The 24,306-nt window shown below is 38.1% G+C and overlaps 1 protein-coding gene across 1 annotated transcript; it reads right to left on the bottom strand.

Moving 5' to 3' along the window:
* Positions 1–4,788: 4,788 nt before the first annotated feature.
* Positions 4,789–22,935, bottom strand: LOC5570898 (non-lysosomal glucosylceramidase). Its single transcript, XM_021844984.1, has 9 exons — positions 22,726–22,935; positions 22,332–22,562; positions 16,783–17,052; positions 9,939–10,453; positions 9,628–9,883; positions 9,451–9,564; positions 9,275–9,389; positions 9,086–9,215; positions 4,789–6,591 (listed from the first exon to the last, which is right to left on the bottom strand). The coding sequence occupies exons 2-9, from the start codon at positions 22,496–22,498 to the stop codon at positions 5,495–5,497; spliced, it is 2,664 nt and encodes an 887-aa protein (XP_021700676.1). The 5' UTR covers positions 22,499–22,562; positions 22,726–22,935; the 3' UTR covers positions 4,789–5,494.
* Positions 22,936–24,306: the final 1,371 nt, after the last annotated feature.

Raw genomic sequence — 24,306 nt, 5'->3', positions numbered from 1 at the left:
CCCAAGTTTGACAGATCGCATGCATCACGGCATTCTAGATTACCTTATGTGCTATAAAATTTTGGGCAACTGCAAGGGACATGGAATATCTTTAATTTGTCTTTGGTCAAACTGCGCCCAAAACTCTCCGTCGTTAACAACGTACGGTACCGACGGCCGCCCTGATATGACCTAGAGCGGCTCAAGCAACCGGATGTCGCAGCGGCATACGTGCAGTACCTCGAGGCTGCATTACTAGAAGAGGGTGAGCTGGACGAAGCCGCTCTTGACGACTGTTTTGTAAATCCAGCTCCAAAATCCAAAGTGCCATCCGCCGAACTGAAAAACAATGCTCGCCAAAATTCGATTCTTTGGATGACGCTGCTTAGCAATCATGTCCGATCAGCACCAAATCTGTTCAAGGAATCGAGCCTTGTTGAAACACGTGCAATGCATTCGGCTCGGTATAGTGTTTCTCTCACTCTTTCTAACAATTCGAGGAACATGCATCCATCGACATGGCTATCAGTGATGTCAAATGCATCATTAAACACTCTCAGAAATTCGTGAAAGTTATTTACTCCTACATATAAGAATTTGTGTTTTTAAATACTTCGTTATATGTATATGCTACAGACTGCTGGAGAACAGTAAAAGCAGCCATCAACGATGCAGCTGAGAGCAACGTCGGGTACGTCGGACGGAGTTGATGGAACGATTGGTTCGACGAGGAGTGCCAGGAGGTTTTGGAGGAGAAGAATGCAGCGCGGGCGGTCATGCTGCATCAAGGGACCCGACAGAACGTGGAACGCTATAAACGGAAACGGCAACAGCAGACCCGCCTCTTTCGGGAGACAAAACGACGCCTGGAGGAGACGGAGTGCGAGGAGATAGAACAGTTGTGCCGGTCTCAAGAAACGCGTAAGTTCTATTATAAGCGCAACGCATCCTACAACGGCTTCGTGCCGCGAGCCGAGATGTGCAGGGATAAGGATGGGCGCATTCTGACGGACGAGCGTGAGGTGATCGAAAGGTGGAAGCAGCACTTCGACGAGCATCTGAATGGCGCTGAGAGCACAGGCAATGAAGGACGGGACAGCGGAGGAAATGCCGTCGTCAGTACTGCGGAACATGGAAACCAACCAGCCTCCACTTTGAGGGAAGTTAAGGATACCATTCACCAGCTCAAGCACAATAAAGCTGCTGGTAAGGATGGCACTAGCAAACAAATTTTGTTGTATAATCTACCGAATCCATGGTAGAATTAAGAACTGCAGCAACGATTTTCAACCGACTACAAAAATCTGTTAAGTTTACTATAATTTGGTGAAAATCACTGAGCAGTGCAGTAAATTTGACTATGTCCATAGTAGCATTAACTACAAAGCATTGTATTTCAATCCGTGATACCCACCGTACAACACAGTGTGGTCAAAAGTACGATGCTAAACTTCTCAAATCTAGAATGTTTCTAGTCAAAAATACTACAATTCTGGTTAAATCAACAGAAGAAATTTTCATGTGTAGTGATGTTGACTATGTTTTGGTAGAGTTAACAGAATCATGTAGTCGGTTGAAAATCGTTGGTGCAGTTCTTAATTTTACCATGGATTCATTTGTTTCTCTAAAAAAAATCATTTCAGTGTAATGTCTGTTATATTACTGCGGGGTTGAAGTAGGACTACTATGGACACTTCGATCAATTCTGGGTCAGAAACTTATAACAGTGCGGTAGCTTTTTGTAGGTGATTCGTCATCAAACGTCAACATTCCACCGCAAAATCGCTAGTGTTTGGAGGGGACCTCCAAATTGCCAAATAATCTCCAAATCATCACCTCCAAGTTAGTTCTAATATACTCCGTTATATGAAATATGATGGCGCGTCGATCGTCGCAAGTTTATCGTTAAACAGTCAATAGAATGTTTGATGATAGATGATACGTGCTGTGATTGTGAGAATTAAATTACGTTAAGGTTTTAAGGGAGATCTGTCTTTTTGTTTGGAAGCTTTTTCAGAGTATCGGATTTCAATGTAAAATACTTTAAAAAGGATTTGATTTGATTTGATCATCATTTCGCTGAATTTCACTGACTTAGCTGACTGTTATTGACTTTGCTAGCCTACTGTAGTGTGAATCTTAGAAATTTTCTGAAATCTGCGTGTAATACAAAAATGGATATAGTAGTTTACGGAACAAGTTGCAGAATGAGGATTTTTACAGCACGAGTCGTAAATTTATCCTACGAGGCTTGCCGGCGAGAGCTATAAAAAGTTCTGCAACGAGTCACGTACAACATTTTTTGCAATTTCGTAAAAGACCACCTGAGGGTATCCAAAGTTATATCGGAATGCATTCACCATTATTTTTCAGTTTTTGAAAAAATGTTGTGTAATGATTCATTACGCAACTCAGAACAGTTGCGTAATGAGAAAGCGTTGCGTAATGAATCATTACAGCACTGGTTTCAGTTGCGTAATGACTATTCCCGCACTGCATACTTCAGTGCAGGAAAGTAGGCCGTTTCATGACAGATTAGCGTGATGAAAAACAGCCTATTACGATGAGAAATTGCAAAAAACTTTTTTCAATATTATTTAAGAGGTGATCCCAAAATTTTGCACGAGGGTATATGTTATATGTAGCTCAGTAAATTATAATGGAGTTTCGGATGTGACGAAAATACTGATATGAAAATAAAAAAAATACACATTACAGCTCTTTATTTTAATTTGGTTACGGGGTATTTTGCTACATTCTTAAAAAAAACACCACAAATAGTTTCAGCATTTTGCATGTTTTAGTATTGTTTTGTTATTTACTTTTGCTTCATTGGGGTCTGTTATGTAGCTTAAAAAGTTCAAATATTTATAGCTCAGGTCTCACAATTCATCATTTGAAAATTTTTGGTGTTGAAGAAAAAGTAATTAAAAACAGATTGCACTATTACTATGATCTGTATCTGTTGATACCAATTTCAAATATTAATTTTGTAGCTAAACGGATGTTGTAAGCCATTCTAGTTTTTTTTACAAACATTTGATATATGTTATTTTGATTTTATCTTTTTATATTAACATTTAGTTCTACTTGAGAGCATTTTAACTTACACTGATCGTGGTTGGCTTATGTCTGCTGACACACATTTCAGATTGATCCATGAATGCGGCACGGTTACTTACACGGACTGTTTGGTCAGTGCGGCTTCGTTTTATAAACGGAAATAATATGGGATTTTTAAGTATCATCTACTTGTGTTTGCACAATTGGCGCTTAGAGCGGTAGTCTTTAAGTTATTTTATTTTAATTTATGCGATAGACAAACTTAAATGCAGTGTCGATTGGTAACACAAATCTGTCTTAGAGAACAAGATACATTTCAAGCACCAAAAACCACTGGTCAACATTTTGGCATAATCAAATTGTACGTAGTTATTTGAACTATTGTTTTAATCAAGCGTTTGAAGCATGCTAACAGAGACCCTTGTGTGTAAGCTCGATGCCTCTGCTTAAAGTATTTAATTCAAAGCGTGTTTCCAATAATCAACATTTTGAAGTTTATAGCTACTTGACTTTAAATACAATTTTCATTCTTTTTATGTTTTGTTCAAACTTTAACAATTCATCACTATGAAAGATTTTTTTTTTCTCTTCAATAATTCACAAACTGCAAACATGTTATATGTCATTAATATCCTTAGCCTTAATAATAAAGCTTGTAGATCTTCCATATATTTTTTCTCTTGGTAAACTTAAATTTCTCCTACCAACTAAAAGAAAATATATCGATTTGTGCCAGAACTGTTAGTACACTGTAAATTTTATTGCATGCGAAAATAAAGCTTGCACTGATGGACCTATATAAAGTATACCGATAGCTGTCTCATAATGTCTCACCTGATCAACTGATTGCACTATGAGCATCGACAAACCGACATTATAACAAAATGAACTAGTTTGTACAATCAGAAATGCCTATCGTGACACTGTTTCCTAGGCAAACCTTGTAGTACTTTGATCCGCCTATACTAGCCTGCACTATGTCTTTGGGGGATTCACCAACAGTCAGCCTTTTTGTGTTTTGTATTTCAGGTGGTATAGATCACTTACATTGTTTCAAATGTTCGATTGATAATGTCCATATTATCCGTGAAGCAAACAAACTGAATGGATCTGTTGAAAATCAATCCTCGTGTGTCGAATCTAGCTTTCCATGTAACTATAAGCAATGATTCTAGCAAAATATTGAGCAATAGATATGAAAGTCCATTACCTTATTGGGAATTAAAACAAACTAGAACGTTCAGGAGAACGAAATCTTCACACAGTAGTGATCCTGATTCTCAGGTTGTCTCTATTAGCCAGTGAAGACAAATGGCTAACTTCTTCGGATCCATTTTAAAGATTAGGGCCCATTCACAAATTTCATAACGCTAGAGGGGGTGGGTGGGTATCCCAACGGTGTTACGGCCCATACAAAAATTGAATAATATTCATACAAAAAGCGTTACAAGGGGGTAGGTGGGTGTCCAAAAAGGGCAATTTCAGCGTTATGAAATAAATGAATGAGCCCTTATAGCTTCGACACCATTTTCACCAGCCACTCTTTTGTTCTGTTGGATGGCATGCTTTAGTAAAATTAAAGCACTTTTACCTCCTTAAAAGTAGGGGACGGTTTGTATCCATTGTCCTCATTACTAACATGGACACTTTTCCATTATCTTTACCCTCATTGCTTGCGCTCTCAGCACTGTTCAGGTGTTTATCGAAGTGCCGCTTCTAGCTTTTAATCATTTCACGTTCTTGTTCAAAATGTTCTTACTTTTATCCCTGGACATCTCGGCTTGCGACACCAATCGTTTCGTCGTCTTACGTACCCGACTTTGATCAAGCCTCTTTTGGCAATACAGCATCGAGGTGTTGCGCGCGTGTAGTGGTGATCCATCAGTCAATATACTAAATAATCGACAAGCCAATAAGATCTTCGGTTAATAATACAAATAATGGTTTTATATAGAATAACGAATCGCAATATTTAAATCTAAAGGTGTTGGGGTGTGATGGAAGTCTATGAATGGCAGTTGAAATTGATTTAGTTACACCCATCAAATAATCCTGTCGAAAAAAAAAAAACAATAGCACCGCCTGGTGTCTTCCTGGACAAGGCTCACAAATTTTGTGTACGGGTCGAAAAGGTTTTTTCAAAGGTTTCCTAGTCAAAATTGCGTGTCATTCTAATAATCTACTGATTGTATTTTGCACTTTTCGTTAATAACTTTGAAGAAAATAAGCAAAACAATCTATATAACTTAAAACGCATCGCATGCGAGAATAGTACGTTTCTTTAAATATTAGATTTCTAAAACGGCACCGGTTTTAAAAGCACGAGCTTTGCTTTTGTTTCAAAGCTGAAAATCTATAGCATTTTCGTTTGGCAAACTCGCCAAGGGCGGAAAGCCACTATAATAAGAATAATATTAATAATAGCATTTACGTCTGCTATGCAGAAAGTAATCTAATCTCTGTTCTGCTTCTTCTGCTCCCAAGCCGTTTGCAAAGACCAAATACTGAGTGGTCGCATGTAACCTATGGCCCGATAGTGACGCTCTGCGTACAGTGCTTCGGGTGTTTCGAAGTTCATGCCAATTTTTTCGGACAACGTTTGATACATTCCGCCAGCGGTCTGGAAAGCTTCGGTGAACATTCCCTCGTGAATCATGGTTGATGCCAAGGCGTACGTCACACCGGTCCACACTTCCTCTCCTTGCACTGTAGATGCATCTGCTCTACCGTCCTTATTGGGTTGCGTACTTGGCACGTAACCGTTGACAGCTCCCATATTTCCGCCACAAAAACGCATCACATTGTTGTCGTAGATGGTTTTCAGGGCTGTCCGAACGTTCTCCTTCGGAAAGATATCGTAATCAAACCCACAGCAACGTAAGTACCAATGACCGCACAGCTGGTCCGACATAATTGTGTTTTTGGATGCACTTTGACCGTCAAATTTGTAATAAGTTCCATTCCAAAGTTTTTCTTCAAAAGATGTCTTACCCTTCTCCAAAATCTCACGGAACTTATTACAATCGTCATTTTGATCCAGCAAATTTGCCATCGCAATCATGCAGTGCAAGCTAGCCAACCAAAGTCCACCGCAATAAGCGCTAGGCCCATCCATGACCCAAGTATCGTATGTTTGATCTGGACATTTGCTGTTCTCTATAATACCGTCATTATCCTTATCCCACTCTAAAGTTTTCTCCAAAACTTGTTTACACGCAGGATACATGCTCTTGAGATATGTCATGGCGTCCATTAGATACACCTTCCCGTTGGTTTCATTGATGTACATCGAAGCAGATTTTCGATTTTGCTGCTTCTCCTCTGGCGATACCTTGTTACGATTGTCCTGGACATACGTATCGTACATACTTTCCTTGTCGATGAACTCAATTGAACTAAACTTGCTGGCATTTTCGGCATTTTGCTGTGCGTAGCGATTGAGCGTGTAGTAGTCCCGATACACCTGAAGGATAAACTTGGTGTTCAAATCCCGCCACTCGGACACGTCGTGAATCGGGTAGGCGTTGATCAGATCAAACGGTTCCTCATCTGCAAAAGGAAAAAAAAGTTGGTTTAAATTCATAGGGTTCAATAGAGAAAGTGTACAGATATGGCTCATAACTTTTCATATGATTTTAATTCATCCTACAGGGTGTCTACTCGTTTACAGAAAAAAAGATTTCCTGATATTTCCAGGCTTTTTTATTTTATTTTTACAAAATATTTCCAGGTTCAAGAAATACTCTAATTTCAGGTAGATAAAAAATATTGACAAAAGAGTTTGATTCAACACTTCCATTCAAGCTTCCAGATTTTTTTTTTAAATTCATGTTAAAGCCATTTCAAGGAATAACATCAAAGTTCAAGTTTTTTTTTCAACTGAATTGTATTTGATAAGAAGACTGTATTGTTTTTGATAGGGACTCATTTTTATATAATTGTAAGAGCTCTGATCATCATTGTAAACTGACGGAACTTGCTATGCCTCATCCTTTAAGTTTATTTATTATAGCGTACTCGTGCAAAAGCAGATCATGTACTTTTCATATTTGGCCCGCGTTCAGTGAAAAAGTCCTCCAGGATTTTATACAGCGATTCTTCCATCGATTTTCTAGTACCGTAATCCGGGGTATCATTGATCAGCGGGGTAACATTGATCGGAATGACACACCTCATCAAAAGTTTGTATTATCATTTATTGATAAAACATTTTCAAATCATGAACGGTGCTTCTGTTTCTTATATTCATTAGCTAATAAAAGTTAATATTTTTGTGAAAATTGCGTTTACCTTATGCGCGAATTTGTCAACTTTTCGAAATGATTATTTTAATTGTTAAGGATGACACTACCGAAGATTCGTGTCTCACATGAGTTCTGCAAACGATATAAGCAAGCAAAATGTGGTTCTTACTAAAAATGACATCGCCGAAAACGATTCCGTTGTCAAAACTTTTATAAGTCTGCTCAATTAGGCAACATTACTGAATTACTGTTAGCAATGTAAAATTCCCATAGGAAATTGCCTACCTTTAGGCGTATTCCGCGGTTCGAGGTGTTTTTAATTTTAAAATAACTCAAAAAGTAAATGACTTTGCGTTTGGTCTTCATATTCGGCTTCAGGGGCCATGATCTAAGTAAGTAACGATATTTTCAGTATTACCGAAAGTTGTTTATATATGTGATCAATGTTACCCCATATCAGCTAAATGAAAAAATCGCCTAAAACATTTTTTTTAACATGCTTAAATCTTTCAATAAACAAAATACAGTATATAGTCTCGAGCTATGGGTGGCAGTACTTGTTTCAAAAATATAAAACCTGCAACATTTGCATTTTCAAACGAAATATTGAAGAAACATTCAGAAAAATGATCAATGTTACCCCGGGTTACGGTACATTTTCCAAGATTTCCGTTTAGAACTTCTTCAAAAAATCAACCAGAAGTTTCTGCAAAGATGCTTCCAGGGATTGCTTGAAAATTGTTCTTCAGAATTTCTTGACAATTTCAACTAGGAATTTCTCTAAAGATATCTCAAGGAATTTCTCAGAGATTATCCCTCCGTCGGGGAACTTTCAATCGGAGTAGGATAGCTTCACCGTCGGGAACTACGCCAAGTAGTATCGCTCACGACGAATCGACGGCTTTAGGTCGTCGGGGCGCTTGCGTACCACAAGTCACTCCTCAACTGGAATCGCAAGACCGACCTCGGCATCCAACCGGTCCGCCCGAAGATCATGACGAGCAGCGCAGTCCAGAGAATCAACAAGCACGGGAGCATCTATCATATAAAGTCTCGTATGGCTCAGGCGTGTGTCCGGCCCCAAAATGTTAGGGACGTGGCAGAGATAAATCGATGCCAGAGCGAATAGAACAAGAGGTGACGAAATGACGTAGAGACATCCACAAGCCCTCAGCCCCCTGGAGTAATACCATGAGGTAGTTCCGGGGGACAAGCCAAATGAAGGTGGCATGGTACAGAGTTGTTTCCCCCTTTTTCTGTACCAAACTCGAGACATGTATCCGTAATAGACCGTTGAGTGAGAACCACAGAGCCTAAACCCCATCAACATTCCAGATAGCCGAGGTAGGTGAAAGTTTCTAGTTTTGCTGGAAGTGCGAATATCTTGGAGAAAAAAGGAAAAAGAATCATTAAATTAATTCCTGGATAAATCATTAAAAAATAACACGATAAATTTCAGGAATGGTAACTGGGGGAGAAATCTGTGGAGTAGATTCTAAAACTATCCTTCGAAGAATTTCTGATTCAATTCATGGGAAATTTCTGGAAAATATTTGGAAATATTCCCAGTAAGATATGATATACTGGTTGAAATATTCCGGACTGACATTTCGAATGTTCAGTGACCACTGGCTAGTATTAGAAGGTCGGCTTCAAAGGCACGTTCCCCGTCAATTGCAATGTGCAATGTGTGTGTGGCGACGAAGTAGAATCACGAGCTTCATCTACGGCGATATCAGTATCCAAAAAATGGCGCAGCTAGGTGTATTTACTATTTTTTTTTCCATAATGGAACTTACCTGGATCGCCTAAATCGTGCGGCACTGAGTTCTTAATCTTCCTCGGAATGATCTTTCCATCATAGAGATGTTTCCGTCCTTCAGAAATCTCGCGGTTTATAGTGTCTTTGTAGTCGTATTGTAAACTTACCTAGAATTGAAGATGATTTAAAATGACTTAATTCGATATGAAGCAACGCATTAACCTACTTGTAGATTTGGCCAAAGGCTTGCCAGTGCGTGAGAAGCATAGAAATGTACATCGTACGTGTTGTACATGCGATATTCGTGCCCTTCAAGGTAGGCGAATCGTCCATAGGCTAGTCTGCAATGTAGAATGTTATGAAATTACGAACATCATACAGCTTCAAATTGATATAACTGACCTAGGATCATCATAGGGAAGCTCAGCATCATCGGTAGTTAGCCAAACGCTACCACCATCGGCAATGAAATACAGTTCGTTAAATATGGCACTCTTGTACCAATCTGGAAGATCACTGTAATTCAAAAGAATGGATGTGTTATAATATTCTAGAATGAAGATCTTCGTTGAATATTACTTATCATCCAGAATAGGCCGCTGCCACTCGTTGATTAGAGTTTCCCATTTTCCGAAATTCTGCAGAGCGTAATCCGATATCGATGGCCCCGCGTCGCCAGATTTCCCAAAGTATTTGGTATAGTACTTGTAGTACTCCTTCGTTTTCTTACCGAATCTAATCTTTGGCATGTCCCAGACTAGGGAAAATTCCAAATCAGAGCTACCTGTTGATTGCACTAGAATTTGGGCACTCACAGCCACAGCAACATCCTTACCTTAAAAAGCCTCATGTTACAATATTGCAAGGCATCATTTACAAATTCAACTTACTTTTCAAATTTTCTTCCACTGAAACCTCCGTCAGCTGTCCATTTTCTTTTAGATCATTCCACAGCTTTTCACCGTTTCCGGTCGGATCAAACTTTTTGCAGCGCGTGAGATTGATTTCCGAAGAAGTCTTACAACTGATGCAATACGTGGACTGCATATCGACAATGCTTTGCTTAATACTGACTCCTTTGGCAGAACCGTGTGAAAATTCGGCCGTTTCGCTGTTTCCTTCCGCATCCTGTTTTTTGTTGCCGGTCCCGTTTTTGAACGTGAAGGTGATGGTAACCTGCCGATCCTTGCCGCAGACGTTTTCCACTGTCCATACAAAAACGGCCGCCGGTAGAGAGCTTTCCTTGTAGTCATGGGGTATGATGGGCGAAATCTGACGCTGAACCAGCTTGATGCCGTAGTCGCTGAGATCATATTCGGACCAAGCGCGAGGGTACAGGGCCGTGTAGTTACACTTTGACGAGTTGATGTAGGTCTCCCAGCTGGATAGAGGGTTCTTGGGCCGGCTGAAATGTATAGTTTATGATGAGTGCGGTGATGAGAAATCGATCACTACACTACGCTCTTGAAGTTTCATTTCTACAAGAATTAGGGGGAAGTCTTCTATGGCCGGACAGCCTCTATGCCCGGACAGTATGAATTTTTCAAAAACGAATAATGATATTATGATTTTAGTATTCTAGGATTATACCAAAACACATTTTTGCAGTGTATACACACTATGACGTTTTTATGTTCAAACGTAAACAAACAGTAGCTGTTAAAAGTTTCACTCTGATGCAATCTACCAAAAAAATGTGAAACGGTAAAATTTCATACAAATGTAGCCACAAATGTTTCTTATAATTTAAGCTAAGTCTCCGTACGTTGACTTCAGTAAGTTTTACATCAATCACAATGCAAAATTTATTAGAAAATGTAGAATTTCAAAGAAAAGTAACCTTTTTTGTAAACCATTGCAAGTCCTCTATGACCGGACAGTGAAAATATTAACCTAATTACTGGGATCTAATTTATAATTCACTTTTTTCATAAATGTAGGGTACTAAAAACAAACAGCAACAAAAATAAACCATAAACAACAAAACTTTCGGTCTTTAGAGGCCTTATAAATTGCTGTAAACATGATGCTTTTAAGACAAATGAGCGCACGAGAAGCAGCCACAAGATATGATGTACAGTCATCTCTCCATAACTCGATAGTGGAGGGACCATCGAGTTAGGGAGTAACACGATATTTACAAAACACTAAACCAGTGAAAATATGCGATTCAAGGGACCATCGAGGTAGCCATGAACACAAAATTTTACTATGGTTCTCTAACTAGATATTGAGATAAGGAGGTCGAGTAAGGGAAAGCACACTTCAACCTTCGAGCTGACAAAAAAATTGTGAAGAACTATAAACGCGATGAATTCCCGAAGACATTTTCATATGGATGCGAGCAACCGCTACTGCATCATAGACTAATTTGGCGAAACGATCTATGGCGCTGATCAAGAAGGAGTTTTGGAACTGACCTATGATCTCGCTAATATGCTTCATACGGTGCACATCATGCAAAGATTGAGCATGTGAGGCATGTGCTGACATACGAAGCACCCCTTGGCCTTTCTGTTGGTTTGGTGTAAACTTTGATAGTGAAAATCATAGTGTCCGAGCATAGAGGACATAGTGTCCGGCCATGGAGGACAAATTTCAGTGCACACCATTTTTAGTACATAATGTAATCCACCATAAAAATTAATTGTAAACGTTTATTTTTGTTCTCATGTGAGTTTTTACTTAAAATAATGTGATTTTTCTATACTGTATAAAAATTAACGGTAAAACTAATGTAGATTTTGAAATATTACCAAAAAACAAAAAGTGTCCGGGCATATAGGACTTCCCCCTAGTACCTTTGGATCATAAGAACATCAGACACTCCCGTGCAAAAGTTTGGGTTCACCCCCTCAAAACATACAAAAGTGTTTGGACCATATATCTGTGAATACACGTCCAATTGAAACTCTTTATTGAGCATTCGAAACGATAACTCTTACTTCGTATGTATTTTTCCAAAAACATTTTTCGAACTTTTTATACTAAATGTTTACTTAAAGTTGTGACATTTTTCAAAAGACACACTGAAAAAACATTTCTGATTTCTTCAGAATTGGATTGACCAAAATTTAAAATCAATGTGTCATTAGAATCGTAACCTTATATTCTTTGAAGAACGCTCACAAAATTCTGGTGAAAAAATCTGCAAACTATTCAAAATCAATGAAACAGCCATTCAAGTCATCGTGTAAAATTTTGGGATCACCCCTAATCGTTTAGTATCGTTCAAAAGTTTGGGTTCGCCTAAACTTACTTAAAACGTAAAAATTCTGTGAAATCTCAAACCAATCATGTACGCGCCATTATTTGCGTTTGAAAAAGCTATGAACTATGAAAAACGGTTGAAAAATGGCAGAGATATTTACAAAAATGATTTGCGTGTGGCTCAGGTGAACCCAAACTTTTGCATAATTTGCATCATACTAAGCTAAAGGTGAACTCAAATTTTTGCACGATGACTTGAATTACTGTTTCGTTGATTTTAAATAGTTTTCAGATCTTTCCGCCAAAATTTCGTGAGTGCGCTTCCAAGCATATAATATTACGATTCTAATGACACATTGATTTAAAATTTAAAATCTACCAGCGCAACCAAATGTTCCATGACATCAAAACATATTCAAGAGGATGAAAAGGCTACTATTCCATATCCATATTCTATATAAGAAAAGCTTATCTTAGACTGAGTGCACATTAGGGTGCGGCTTATTTTGCAAAAGTTCTCAAAACCAAAAATTCGTGTACTCCTCTGAATTCCAATCACATAAAAAGAGAAACTTAAAAATTTGAGCAAAAAATATTAACATGTAGAGGTGGCGCAAGCGACTTGAAGATGAATTTTCAAGTTTTAAAAAATGACCTTTAGTGAAGTATAACGTAAAATGGGGTGTTAGTGAAGTATAGCGTAAAATGGGGTATTAAGGGATGAAAAAAATCAACATGAATTTTCTAGTATGTCAATAATTGAACAAAGGACAGCCTTACCATTCTCTCGTCGTGTATATAAAAGGTCAAATACAATTTTGAGGATTCTGTAATAGATTTCTAAGGTAATCATGAAAATGTGTAATTTTTGACGTAAATGCAAAATGGGTGTTAAGTAATTTGAGTTTCGTAAATAAAACCAAAAAATAACTTTGATGCTTTCATTCAATTCCATAGCTTGAGTTCAACCTTAATCAGATTATCTATATAATTAAAAATGGAGTGGTGTTTGTATGTCACGAAATAACTTGAGAACAGGACATCCGATTTGCAAAATTCTTTCACTGTTGTCTTCTTGAAGGTCTCCGACGTGTTCGTGTGACGAAAAAGTTTAGGGAAGTTATCGGAAAATTAGGTAAAACGGGGGAGTACTAATATGTCATATTGTATAGGAAATACCATGACATTTTTCAACAGCCTACTTGATGACTTGATGGCAAGACGAAGTTTGCCGGGACCACTAGTATATAGATATTATTGAATTTGGAACTCCTGCAAACGCAAAACGTTTTATTTAACTGTAAATCATTCATAGTTATTAATCCTATTAGAGCTATCATTGTCTTGAAATGATTTTTTTTGCAATTCCGGTGCAAATCAATCATCTTTTCATTGAGAAGTTGATCAACATAACGGCCTACTTCTCCTACCGAAACAAACAGTGCTGAAAAGTGTTACTTTTCAATGAGGAAAAGAAGCACTTTTCAGTACTGTTTCTGTAGGCGTAAACCGAATAACCCTTAAATGAAGTCTCTTCATTTAATTTGTGCTTATTCTGCGCGGCGTGTGAATCGAGATGAGTCGTTCTTGGGTTTATTCTACGACTAGCGTGAGGTGAGAATTGTCGGTGTCGCATACTGCCCATAACTGCATATTTGTAACACGCCAGCTTGTTGCGACTGGATTCGAAGCGAACACCATCTTTGCAGGCCTGTTGTCCAGTATTCTTGCAATATGCCATGCCCAGCGTATCCTTCCAGCTTTGGCCACCGTCTGTATACTAGGTTCACCGCAGAGTTGGGCGAACATGAATGAACCTTTTTGACACCCACCCACCCCTTTGTGCATCTTTTTGTATGAATATTTTACGAATTTTGTATGAGCTGTTACATTTTGAGAACACCCACCCACCACCTTTAGCGTAATGAAATTTGTGAACAGGTCTGTTAATTGTGCATTAACACTAGACTCACATACACTCATAAAAACATGTTTGGATATACAGTCAACTTTCCATAAATCGATAAAGAAGGAACCATCGAGTTGTAGAACACAAAACTAGTGCAAATGCAATCCAAGGGACCATTGTTCTGAAATTTTGGATGGTCTCACTGGATGAAATAGTTTTGAATGAATAAAAAAATCATAATGAGTGCTGTATAAATAATTCTAGACTCTGAATGACTAATTATCCGTTTTAGGACATCATCGTCCTGATCAATTGATTAGAGCTTCAAGTGGATTCGGAGAGCCTAGAACAACAAATATGTAAGAACATTAGTTAGCAGTGCTACACATAGTTTCACAGAATATGGTTGGATATATACAGTGACTTAGTAAATCATCTGATATGAGAACAAGGATTATTTGACGGTCTTAGAACACCTCATGTGTATGTGAGTTTGGTAACTATGACTCAGTTAAACTTACAGAACATTACCGCGCGTGTATTGTTATTGAACATCGTGAAAATATTTATTAGGAATTTAAATTGAAATACTAACTCTACCCAAGTAACAATGGCAGCTGAATAACAGCTTATACAGCCAAAATACAGTTTATACAGCCTCTTTTCAGCTGAATTAACTGTTATTCAGCTACCAATGTTACCTGGGTATTACTAAAAAGTTTCCAAATGTTTTGCATATTTCGTCTTAGCAAAACTTGTTTGTTCATATTTTTGCTGAATACAACTAATGGTACAACTTTTCAACTTTGCAAACACTCGGTGCAGACGAAGAATCTGGCAATGAAATGGGCAGAAAACAGTCTCCTGATTTAGGCTGAAGAGTTACTAGATCGAGAAAGTGTAGGAAAATTAATGAATGAACTTGATCTGTATATAATTCGTGAATTAGGTGCTTAGAATAATCTCTATAAATAAAAATGGAATGGGTTTTGTATGTCACGAAATGGCTTGAGAAAGGGTGAACAGATTTGCATAATTCTTTCGCTGTTGTATTCAACAGGGGATGCGACAGGTTCGTGCGGGGAAAAAGTTTAAGAAAGTTTTCAGGATAGCCAGAAAAACAGAAGAAAACTAATTTGTCATTTTGCGTAGGAGATTTCATGACATTTTTCAACAGCCTACTTATGATGGCAAGACGAAGTTTGCCGGGACCACTGAATTTGTATAAATATCCGACACGAATGCACGGTTTATGTGTAAAGTGTCGTTAATAAAAAAACAAACAAACAAAACTAAAAAAGTGTATCATATTTTTTATATCTAATAACTATGTTTTACCACGTGTTGTTAAACTCTATAGAACATTGAAATGGAATGAACTGTTCAACCCAAATTAACTTTTGCGCATTTCTTTTCATGGGCCTTCCTTAGCCGAGTGGTTCGAGTCCACGGCTACAAAGTAAAGTCATGGTGGAGGTGTCTGGGTTCGATTTCCGGTTGGTCCAGGATCTTTCAGTAATGGAAATTTCCCTGACTTCCTAGGCATAGAGTATCATCCTACCTGCCACACGATATACGAATGCAAAAATCGCAACTTTGGCAAAGTAAACACTGAGTTAATCCAACCATAACTATGGAAGTGCTCATTGAGCACTAAGCTGAGAAGCAGTCCTGTCCTGTCCTGTCCTAGTGAGGACGTAATGCCAAGAAGAAGAAGAAGAAGAAGAACATCCCTTTTCACATTTTTTTCTCCAAAGACAATTACTTTGAAGGATCTAAAAGGCTCTCGAATCGCTGAGCGATGCAAAACCAGCCGACAGGGTTTGCATGGAAAAACATCATTGTTCTCATAATCGCGACTGTTACCGTCGTCGCCGTATTTCTGCACGCAATCCGCATGCTAAATTACTCGTAAAGAGGGGATATGTAATGTTTGCTTTCATCATCCTATTTATATGGTTGCAATCAATGACGAGGACTGGCAGTAAACATGAAGGCGGGACTGGCGGTGGGTGTTTATTCAGAGATCTGACGGCGAAATTACATGTCTGCCTGTACAAAGTAAGGAAAGGTTTCATGTGCTAAACCAAACAATTGTTTGAGTGTTTACAAACCCTCCCATCTCGATTGCAAGCATTCCTTTTGAATGATGCTTTTGTAAATTCTTGTACGGACTGCATTTCACATGTCGTTCAGAAAATTGAAGCGGTTTTGTAATATTTTAAAGAAATACCGGTACACACTATATTATACGTTTATACATTTATTAAATGCTGTGTAACAATATAACAAAATCTAAAAATGTAGACGATTAGTTAAACTTATTTAATTACAGAAGCAAATTAAAATTTATTTGTTCAAAGTTACCGTAATTCTGAACAACATTGATTCCAAATTGATTAGTTCCAAATTCCTTCAATATTTAGTGATATAAAATAAGATGAAACATTTCTATAGGCACTAATCCCAATTTCCTCGCGAATAAATCACTATACCTATCATTACACCATGTACCTACGACATAACGCGACGGCTTAATCCCGATTCCGTGTTGCGTCAACATAACCGTAAAGACTAATAACCCTTCATTGAAAAAAAAAAGAAAACATACATACCTGTATGAGGAAAGCAAACTCTGGAAAATGGTCACGTTGTTTTCGTCCTTTATAGTGACGATGAACTGATTCGCGTGCACCGTGTTGTACTCGTAAAGGCCTGGTTTGAGCTGAAATCTGCAGAACTCGCCGGCGAATCCACGCCCAATCGTCCCGGCGCCAATGCCTCCAATCGGGGCACCATAAATCTGTTTTCCATTCTCGGTATACCAGTAGTCCATCAAGACCTGGCGGTTTTCGCGTGACACCTTCCAGTAGTAGGGGATGTACCTGTGGGTGGAGGCGGGAGAAATAAAAAATCGAATCAATTACGGTGACGACATGGTTGTTGAGTTCGAAAGCCATGGACGAAAAGTCAAGAATTGAAAGCACAATCATGGTTCTCATTCGAAGCCAGACGGATGGTGGCTTATGGGCTGGAATTAGAGTTAATTAACATCGATGCTTGGATCGTCGAGAGGTTCCACACCCTGACCTTCATCTGTTTCCAAATTCGAGCGTTTCATTGAATACATCTGGTTTCATATTCGGCAACAGATTGCACGCCGACTTGGGATAGACATAAATTAAATCGTATCAACTCGATACGTATAAGTGATTTCACAACAAAGATAGAGTTCGTCCGATGATGCACATGTTTCGAAGTCATCAATACGGTAATAGCGCGTGGTGTGTTTATGGAACCTTGTGCGTTGAGCGTGTTTGAATATTGTGACTTTGGACTAAATTTTAATCTTCTATAAACAGCTCGCGCGTCTGTTTATAATTTAGTCTTTTAAGTGGGGCTTCTGTGAAACATTTTTCATAAGCAACACTGTATTGAATGTGCTGGACAATATTCAATTTGAATTTTATATGGGATATTCGTTTTCAATTTATGGGGAATTGACCGTATTTCACTTTTTTGTGTGTACTACTTGATCGCGTTAAATTGACCCCCAGAATGACAGAATGATATCCTAATGAACATAATTGCAGAATTTTGTATCTGAATAAATGCTCAATTTCATTAACATTTCAGTTGTTGAATGTTAGGCTTAGATCAGCACTCCCGTTCAATCACATATATGCATGCACCGTGTGCAGCAGCTCGATCAGCGTCATAGGTGGCTATGTTGAAGAATTACAAAGCAGTATTGCATGAGTTTTACAAATCTACTTCAGATAGTTAAAACACCAACTTTATCAATTTTAATCATGATACAACCTTCTACAATATTCTTCGCTATGGTATCCAGTAGTGTTTTTGACATTCTGGGTTTAATTCGCGATCATCAATTTTCCTGAACCAAACAGTGGAAGATGTGCTGTTTCTCATATGTTTAAGCTGGAAATCCCATAATAATTTCAATACAAATCCGCCTTGATTTCACGGCGGCGTACGACTCAGTTGAAAGAAACGAGTTGTGGAAAATAATGATGAAACATGGTTTTCCGACGAAGCTGATTAGACTGATTCGTGCAACGTTGGAAGGATCGAAATCAAGTATACGGGTTGCGGATGAGATTTCAACATCCTTCGTAACCTTAGACGGATTGAAGCAGGGCGATGCACTTTCAAAGCTATTGTTCAACATAGCGTTAGAAGGAGCAATAAGGAGAGCTTGTGTGCATAGGAATGGCACTAATTATCACTCGTTCGTATATGCTCCTTGGTTTTGCGGACGATATCGTCATAATCGGGATTGATCGCCGAGCCGTGGAAGAGGCATACGTGCCTTTTAAAGGGAGACAACGTGAACTGGGCTCATTATTAATACCACAAAGACATAGTACATGGTCGCTGGTAGACATCGTGTTCCCATAGGTGATGTTGGTAGTGAGGTGGTGATAGGTGGTGATATTTTTGAAGTAGTTGAAGATTTTGTGTACCTTGGAACTCTAGTGACTTGCGATAATGATGTTACCCGCGATGTAAAAAGGCGTATTTCAGCTGCGAGTCGGGCTTTTTACGGACTTTGTAACCAGCTAAAGTCCTGCAGCTTACAGACGAAGACCAAACTCGCGTTGTATAAGACTCTAAGCCTTCCGGTAGCTCTGTACGGTTACGAGTCTTGGACGTTGAAAGAGGTCGACCGGAGAGCAGTAGTAACACAGGGACGGCTATTTCTAAATTGCTTGATGATATCATCAAAGGCATTGATAATAAACAATTAATTGGAGCTCTCTTTCTAGATATGTGAAAAGCATTTGATACGTTGAACCTTTCCATACGTTTGAGAAAATTAGAAGCATACGGGATTCGAGGAGTTGCTAACGAAATAATACATTCCTATCTATCAGATAGAAGGCAATTTGTATCAAATGGCGAGGCTTCTAGTTCTCTGAGGCCAATTACTGTAGGCGTGCCCCAAGGAAGTAATGTTGGTCCTTTATTATTTTTTATACATTAATAATGTTAGTAAACTTCCACTGAAAGGTGGAAGTCTGTTTGCTGATGATACAGTACTTTTTTTTATCCACGTGGCGATATTCAAACTGTGGTGAATGACATAAACTATGACTTGAGGGTCTTATCGAAGTATTTGTCTGCTAACTTACTTTCACTTAATGTTTCAAAAACAAAATATATGGTCTTTCATTCCCCTAGGAAACGCGTTGAAAATACTCATGTAGTTTCACTTAACTCATGTTGTGTTGAAAAAGTGAATGCATTTAAATATCTAGGATTGTTCCTGCATGCAATATTAAGTTGGTCAGAACACATTAGGCATGTAGAGAAAAAAGTTACATCACTTTGTGGAATTTTGCGGAGAGTTAGCAATTTCGTACCTCGCCGTGTCCTTCTAACTTTCTATTTCGCTCATATTCATTCAATATTTAGCTATCCAATAATAGCATGGGATCATGCGTGTAAGTCTAACCTCAAAAAGATCCAGACCATCCAAAATAGATGCCTCAAAATTATTTTCAAAAAACCGTTTTTATTCCCCTCTTTACATCTTTACTCTAACAATTCTCATAATATTTTACCCACAAATGGCCTTTGTGAACTACAGACTGCAATCTTCGTATATGGTATACTTCATAGAAATGGGTTTCACCATAATGTTCAAATGCCATCGGTTTCTCATAGGTACTATACTAGGCGTCCCAATAATCTGCTTCATAGCAGAGCTTCTACAACATTTGGTCAGAGAAGAATCTCTATTATAGGTCCCATGAAATACAATCAATTACCAAATGAACTCAAACAAGTAAATAATCGTCAAGTTTTCAAAATCAAGCTTAAAAAGCACTTCAAAAATAATCTTACCGGCATTATTGGTAAATTTCATTTGCTATATAATAGACTTAATTGCAGCCTCTACTAGAAGCAAGTAATTGTTAACTTTCATTCATTTATCTTAAGTTGAAAGTGGCTCCCTTAAAAGGAACAATCAGTTCTACTGGGATGTCACACCCAGCGCTTTTTCCGTATTTTGTATAATTTTTTTTTTTACTTTAGTAGTATTTAATAATTTATATATTATTCTCAGCTTTTATTAATTTTCAAAATTATTTCTTTTGTGCTGCCTTGAGCTGAGATAGTTGCGTCCACTACCAGGGGCTCTTCAAATGAGTTCTTTGGTGTGGGGGATATAGCGGGTAAAAAAATGAAAAAAAAAAAATCGCGGTTGACCAATATTAAAACAAAATTAACTTGCTTGAAACTAAACGATTAGAACATTTTTAATGAATTCTCGATTTAAAAATCAGTGAACCATATTCATAAGCGAAAATTTGAAATTTGTCGCGATTTTCATATAAATTTTCTAAATTTAACTGAATTTAAGGCATTTCGCATGGAAGGACATGTCGCATGGAATGCTAAATTTCGCGGATTTCGCGGGTTCCGCGTAATCACAAATTTCAATTGTCACTACATCAGGGATTGAATCCTGAGAAAATTGAGAGAATCTTTCACGTATCGCTTTCTGTAAGTATCATAACATGCAGCACATTATGAGAGACTGTTTATCGTATACTGCTACAACTTTGATCATTTCAGGGGGATGGTAGTGCATGATAAAACCCCTCTAAACAAGCTCCAAACCTGGGGGACACTATTGTTATCGTAAGTTCGGGGATTGTTTATCGTGCCAGTAGAGTAAAACACCTACCCTCAAAGACAAACCAGCGAGAAAAATGGATTTAATAATCTCTCTTTGGGGCTCTCGTTCGCTTCTCCCGTTTATCAGACTTGTTACAACTTGCGATACACTGTCGATCGTGAACTGCAACAGATGGGATGTTTTTCTTCGCTTGCTTTGATCGTGCTTTGATCGAATGAGAGCGAGAGAAATTTTTTACCTAAACCATTTTTTATTTTTTTGAGGAAATCGAAATGTGTATACTACATTCTGGAACACTTCAGCCCATAGTAACAGTCCAATTATAAACCATAATACTTTATATTTTTGCGTTTCTGTTGTGATAAGCACCATCTTCAGACAATTCGATAACGAACGGCTTATCATCTCACTGCGCGCGTCCGAGCCACCTGCAATATGCGATAAAAACTTTGCACCGTCATCGCGGATTTCAATCGTTCTGTTCATGGGCATCTTCTAAACCGAGTGGAAAGGACTTCGACTCAATAAACAAAACGAGGAATGCTGCGAGTAAAGAGTCAAAACAAACGTGAGAAGCTGAGTATCGTGAGCAAACAGCAACAAATAATGTTCGCGACAGGCGGTACAAACAACAGTACGAATATATCTCACTTGGCATTATGTATACATCTACGCTTTGCCCGGTAACACGGCGATGCACAGCTATGAGAGAACCCAACTGTAACTATATCTAAATACATACTCGTGAAGTATGGTATTTACATTAGTCTAAACCCAAACAACACTTGAATTGAACACTTTTTTTTGTTAAAGAGCAAAGCTACAACCTGCCCTAAACTTATACACTACTCGTTGCAAGCGACATCCTGCGTATGAATGGTCCAATGCTTCATAATCTATGGAAAACGCCTGGCGCCAAAGTCACTAAGCATTGCAACACCGGTTCGGTTGAAAAGCACTCCTATCGAATGCATTTTTGTCCCCATCTGAGAACCGGCGTGTTGGCATAGAAGCGAAATATTTCGAGAGAGAATTTCACTGATGTAGGTTTGATATGATCCCTGAGCATATAAGAGAAGTAGAGGAGCATAGAACCGACTTGACCGAATGAAAAAGGAAAAGTGAAAATCGATACATGTGTACATTTTTCACTCCCGCAATGAAACTTAGGCGATACCTAGTGTGTATATAAAGCGGGAATCTCCCGTAGGATCCTATTTTTAGCAGCTGATATCCTTAAGACGTATGACTGGAAACAATATTTCCAAATCAAAAGCAATAGAGTTAGAGCAAAGCATCAAGAGAAATGGGTGACTAAGCGGGTGGTATTCCAGTTTTCCCGTATCTTTAATCTCGTAGACATTGTGTCTCCAACAAGGTGTAATTGGGTTATAATATCACAAGGCTATCTCAATGCTAGTTAGCTTTAAAGTCCCGCATGTGAGTGCATTTTTCTATCATGAGTCAAAAGTGAAAGTCGCTGTGATGACGTACCTCAAAGCCATTGGAATAATGGGCCATATTTGACGAAGAGATGGTTTCAAATTTTGATTCCTGGTCTCCGGGTAAACGTGATTGAATTTGAGCTTTAAACCGTATTGAGGTATCGCTGTCACTTGTTGTTTAAATCCGCAGATTGATTGAGCACTATCACCATCCATTTTTGCACCACAGTGAAATTCACTTCTTTATCACTTTCTGCTTCTAAGCACCCCCTTTTAATATCTATAAATATAAAAATATCTATTCACTTGCTTTTGATTGTACACTCTAATGCCAGCGCGTTATTCTTCTGCCTCTGACTATTTTGCTTATTGCAATTTCTTCTTTTTCGCTGCCTTATCACAGTATTAGCACATCAATTCACAATTTCAGCAATTTAACTTCCCCCAAACCCTTTCTCCTACACGACGGCGAGACTCTTGAACCGAGCCGACAAAACACAACCGAACACAAAAACACTTCTCCGGAGACTGAATTCGCGTTTGGGGCGATGACAGAGAAGACGCCAATGTGGCCAATATCAACACGAAACTCGCGGTGCCTGTTGGTTGGTTACTTATACGCCTCACTCACTGACTGTGTGCAAGCACGCGAATGAATAAGGAATGAAGAATATGCGCACACAAACTACGTAGGTAAGTAGCGGGCCCAATGCAATGAATCTCGTCTTGATAGCGATATAGGAGCTGCTACGTTACCCACACACTCAACATTTTCACGGTCAACGTGGAGTCCGCGCTGACTTGGTCTTTACTCTGAATTCGAATGGATCAAATAAAATCATTCTTTGTTTTATGAATGTGATTTATTTTAATAGATTCAAATAAGATTAGGAAAGTCTCATCATAATTATTTATACTTATTGAACACTTTTGGATAATTATAATTCATACTCATTTAACACATTTGTATAGTAATATTCATGTTAACCCGTATAGACCTGAAGTGAAAGTAAATATACTTAAAACCTAACCGCTCAGCTAATACATAATGGATTCAAATATTTTTTGTGTGCGAGTAGTCAGGTCTCCTTTTAGAAGCTGCCACCCACTTACTTCCACCGAGTTCCACCCTAAATCACGTAAAGTCGTGTTTCTTGGAGTGTCCTCTAAGAGGTCTGAAAGATACAGCTGCAACTCCCTGCAACTCTTCGAGATTTTTGAATATTTTTAAGTATACTCCCTAACCAGCACAAGTATGAAAATTAGTTGTTTGTGATAAAAAATCCGAAAATCTTGCAGCGCTGTGTGGTCTTGGCTCAACCAGACATTACACCAGAGCAAGTTCATGCTCAAAATAATACATTTTAAATGTAGTTTCCAAGATTTTATTCATATTTTATGTTAAAAACTGAAAATTTAGAAAAAAATGCGTTTTTTTTACATAAAGGCGTACAAGTCACTTTTGCGGCTACGATGGAAAAGAAACATATTTGCAAATAACTTTTTACATCATAATGAGCAATAAAAGTAAAAATAGCAAGGTATTTTTTGGAAAATAATGAAATTGGCGCTTGGGACGGTTTTGCGATTATGCGTTTATGATATGCCATTTATGCAAATTGAAGCTCTTTTGACCATAAACAACTTTTCTATCCATACCAAGGTGCTCAAATGGCTTGATTTCCCAGTTTCTATTTTTGTGCCTCCATACATTCAACGCACTGTGTGGCGCAAGCGGTTTGAAGGTGAATTGTCAACTTACAAAATATGACCTTCAGTGAAGGTTACATAACTATGATATATTTTTACCAATTTGCGAACACCACTGCTTCAAAAATTTAAAATTTTTAAAAAGTTTATAGAAAATCAATTTTGTCCAAATCTGTAAATGTGATAACTTGTTCATATCCCCAAAAATGTTTAACATCGCACTAAAAAAAAATGCAATTTATTCGACCATAACTTCACAAATATTCAGTCGATTTCAAATCTTTTCACATGCTTTCGAAGATAATTATATAATT

Source organism: Aedes aegypti, chromosome 2 (assembly GCF_002204515.2).
Source record: "Aedes aegypti strain LVP_AGWG chromosome 2, AaegL5.0 Primary Assembly, whole genome shotgun sequence".
Lineage (NCBI taxonomy): Eukaryota > Metazoa > Arthropoda > Insecta > Diptera > Culicidae > Aedes > Aedes aegypti.
This window is presented reverse-complemented; position numbering and strand designations above follow the sequence as displayed.

Coding starts and splice junctions, on each gene's coding strand:
- LOC5570898 (XM_021844984.1), bottom strand. CDS start 22,498: ATGGATGGTGATAGTGCTCAATCAATCTGCGGATTTAAACAACAAGTG. Junction 17,053..22,331: donor ATTATTCCAATGGCTTTGAG/GTACGTCATCAC, acceptor CTCCACCCACAG/GTACATCCCCTACTACTGGA. Junction 9,565..9,627: donor CGGCCTATTCTGGATGATAA/GTAATATTCAAC, acceptor TTTGAATTACAG/TGATCTTCCAGATTGGTACA.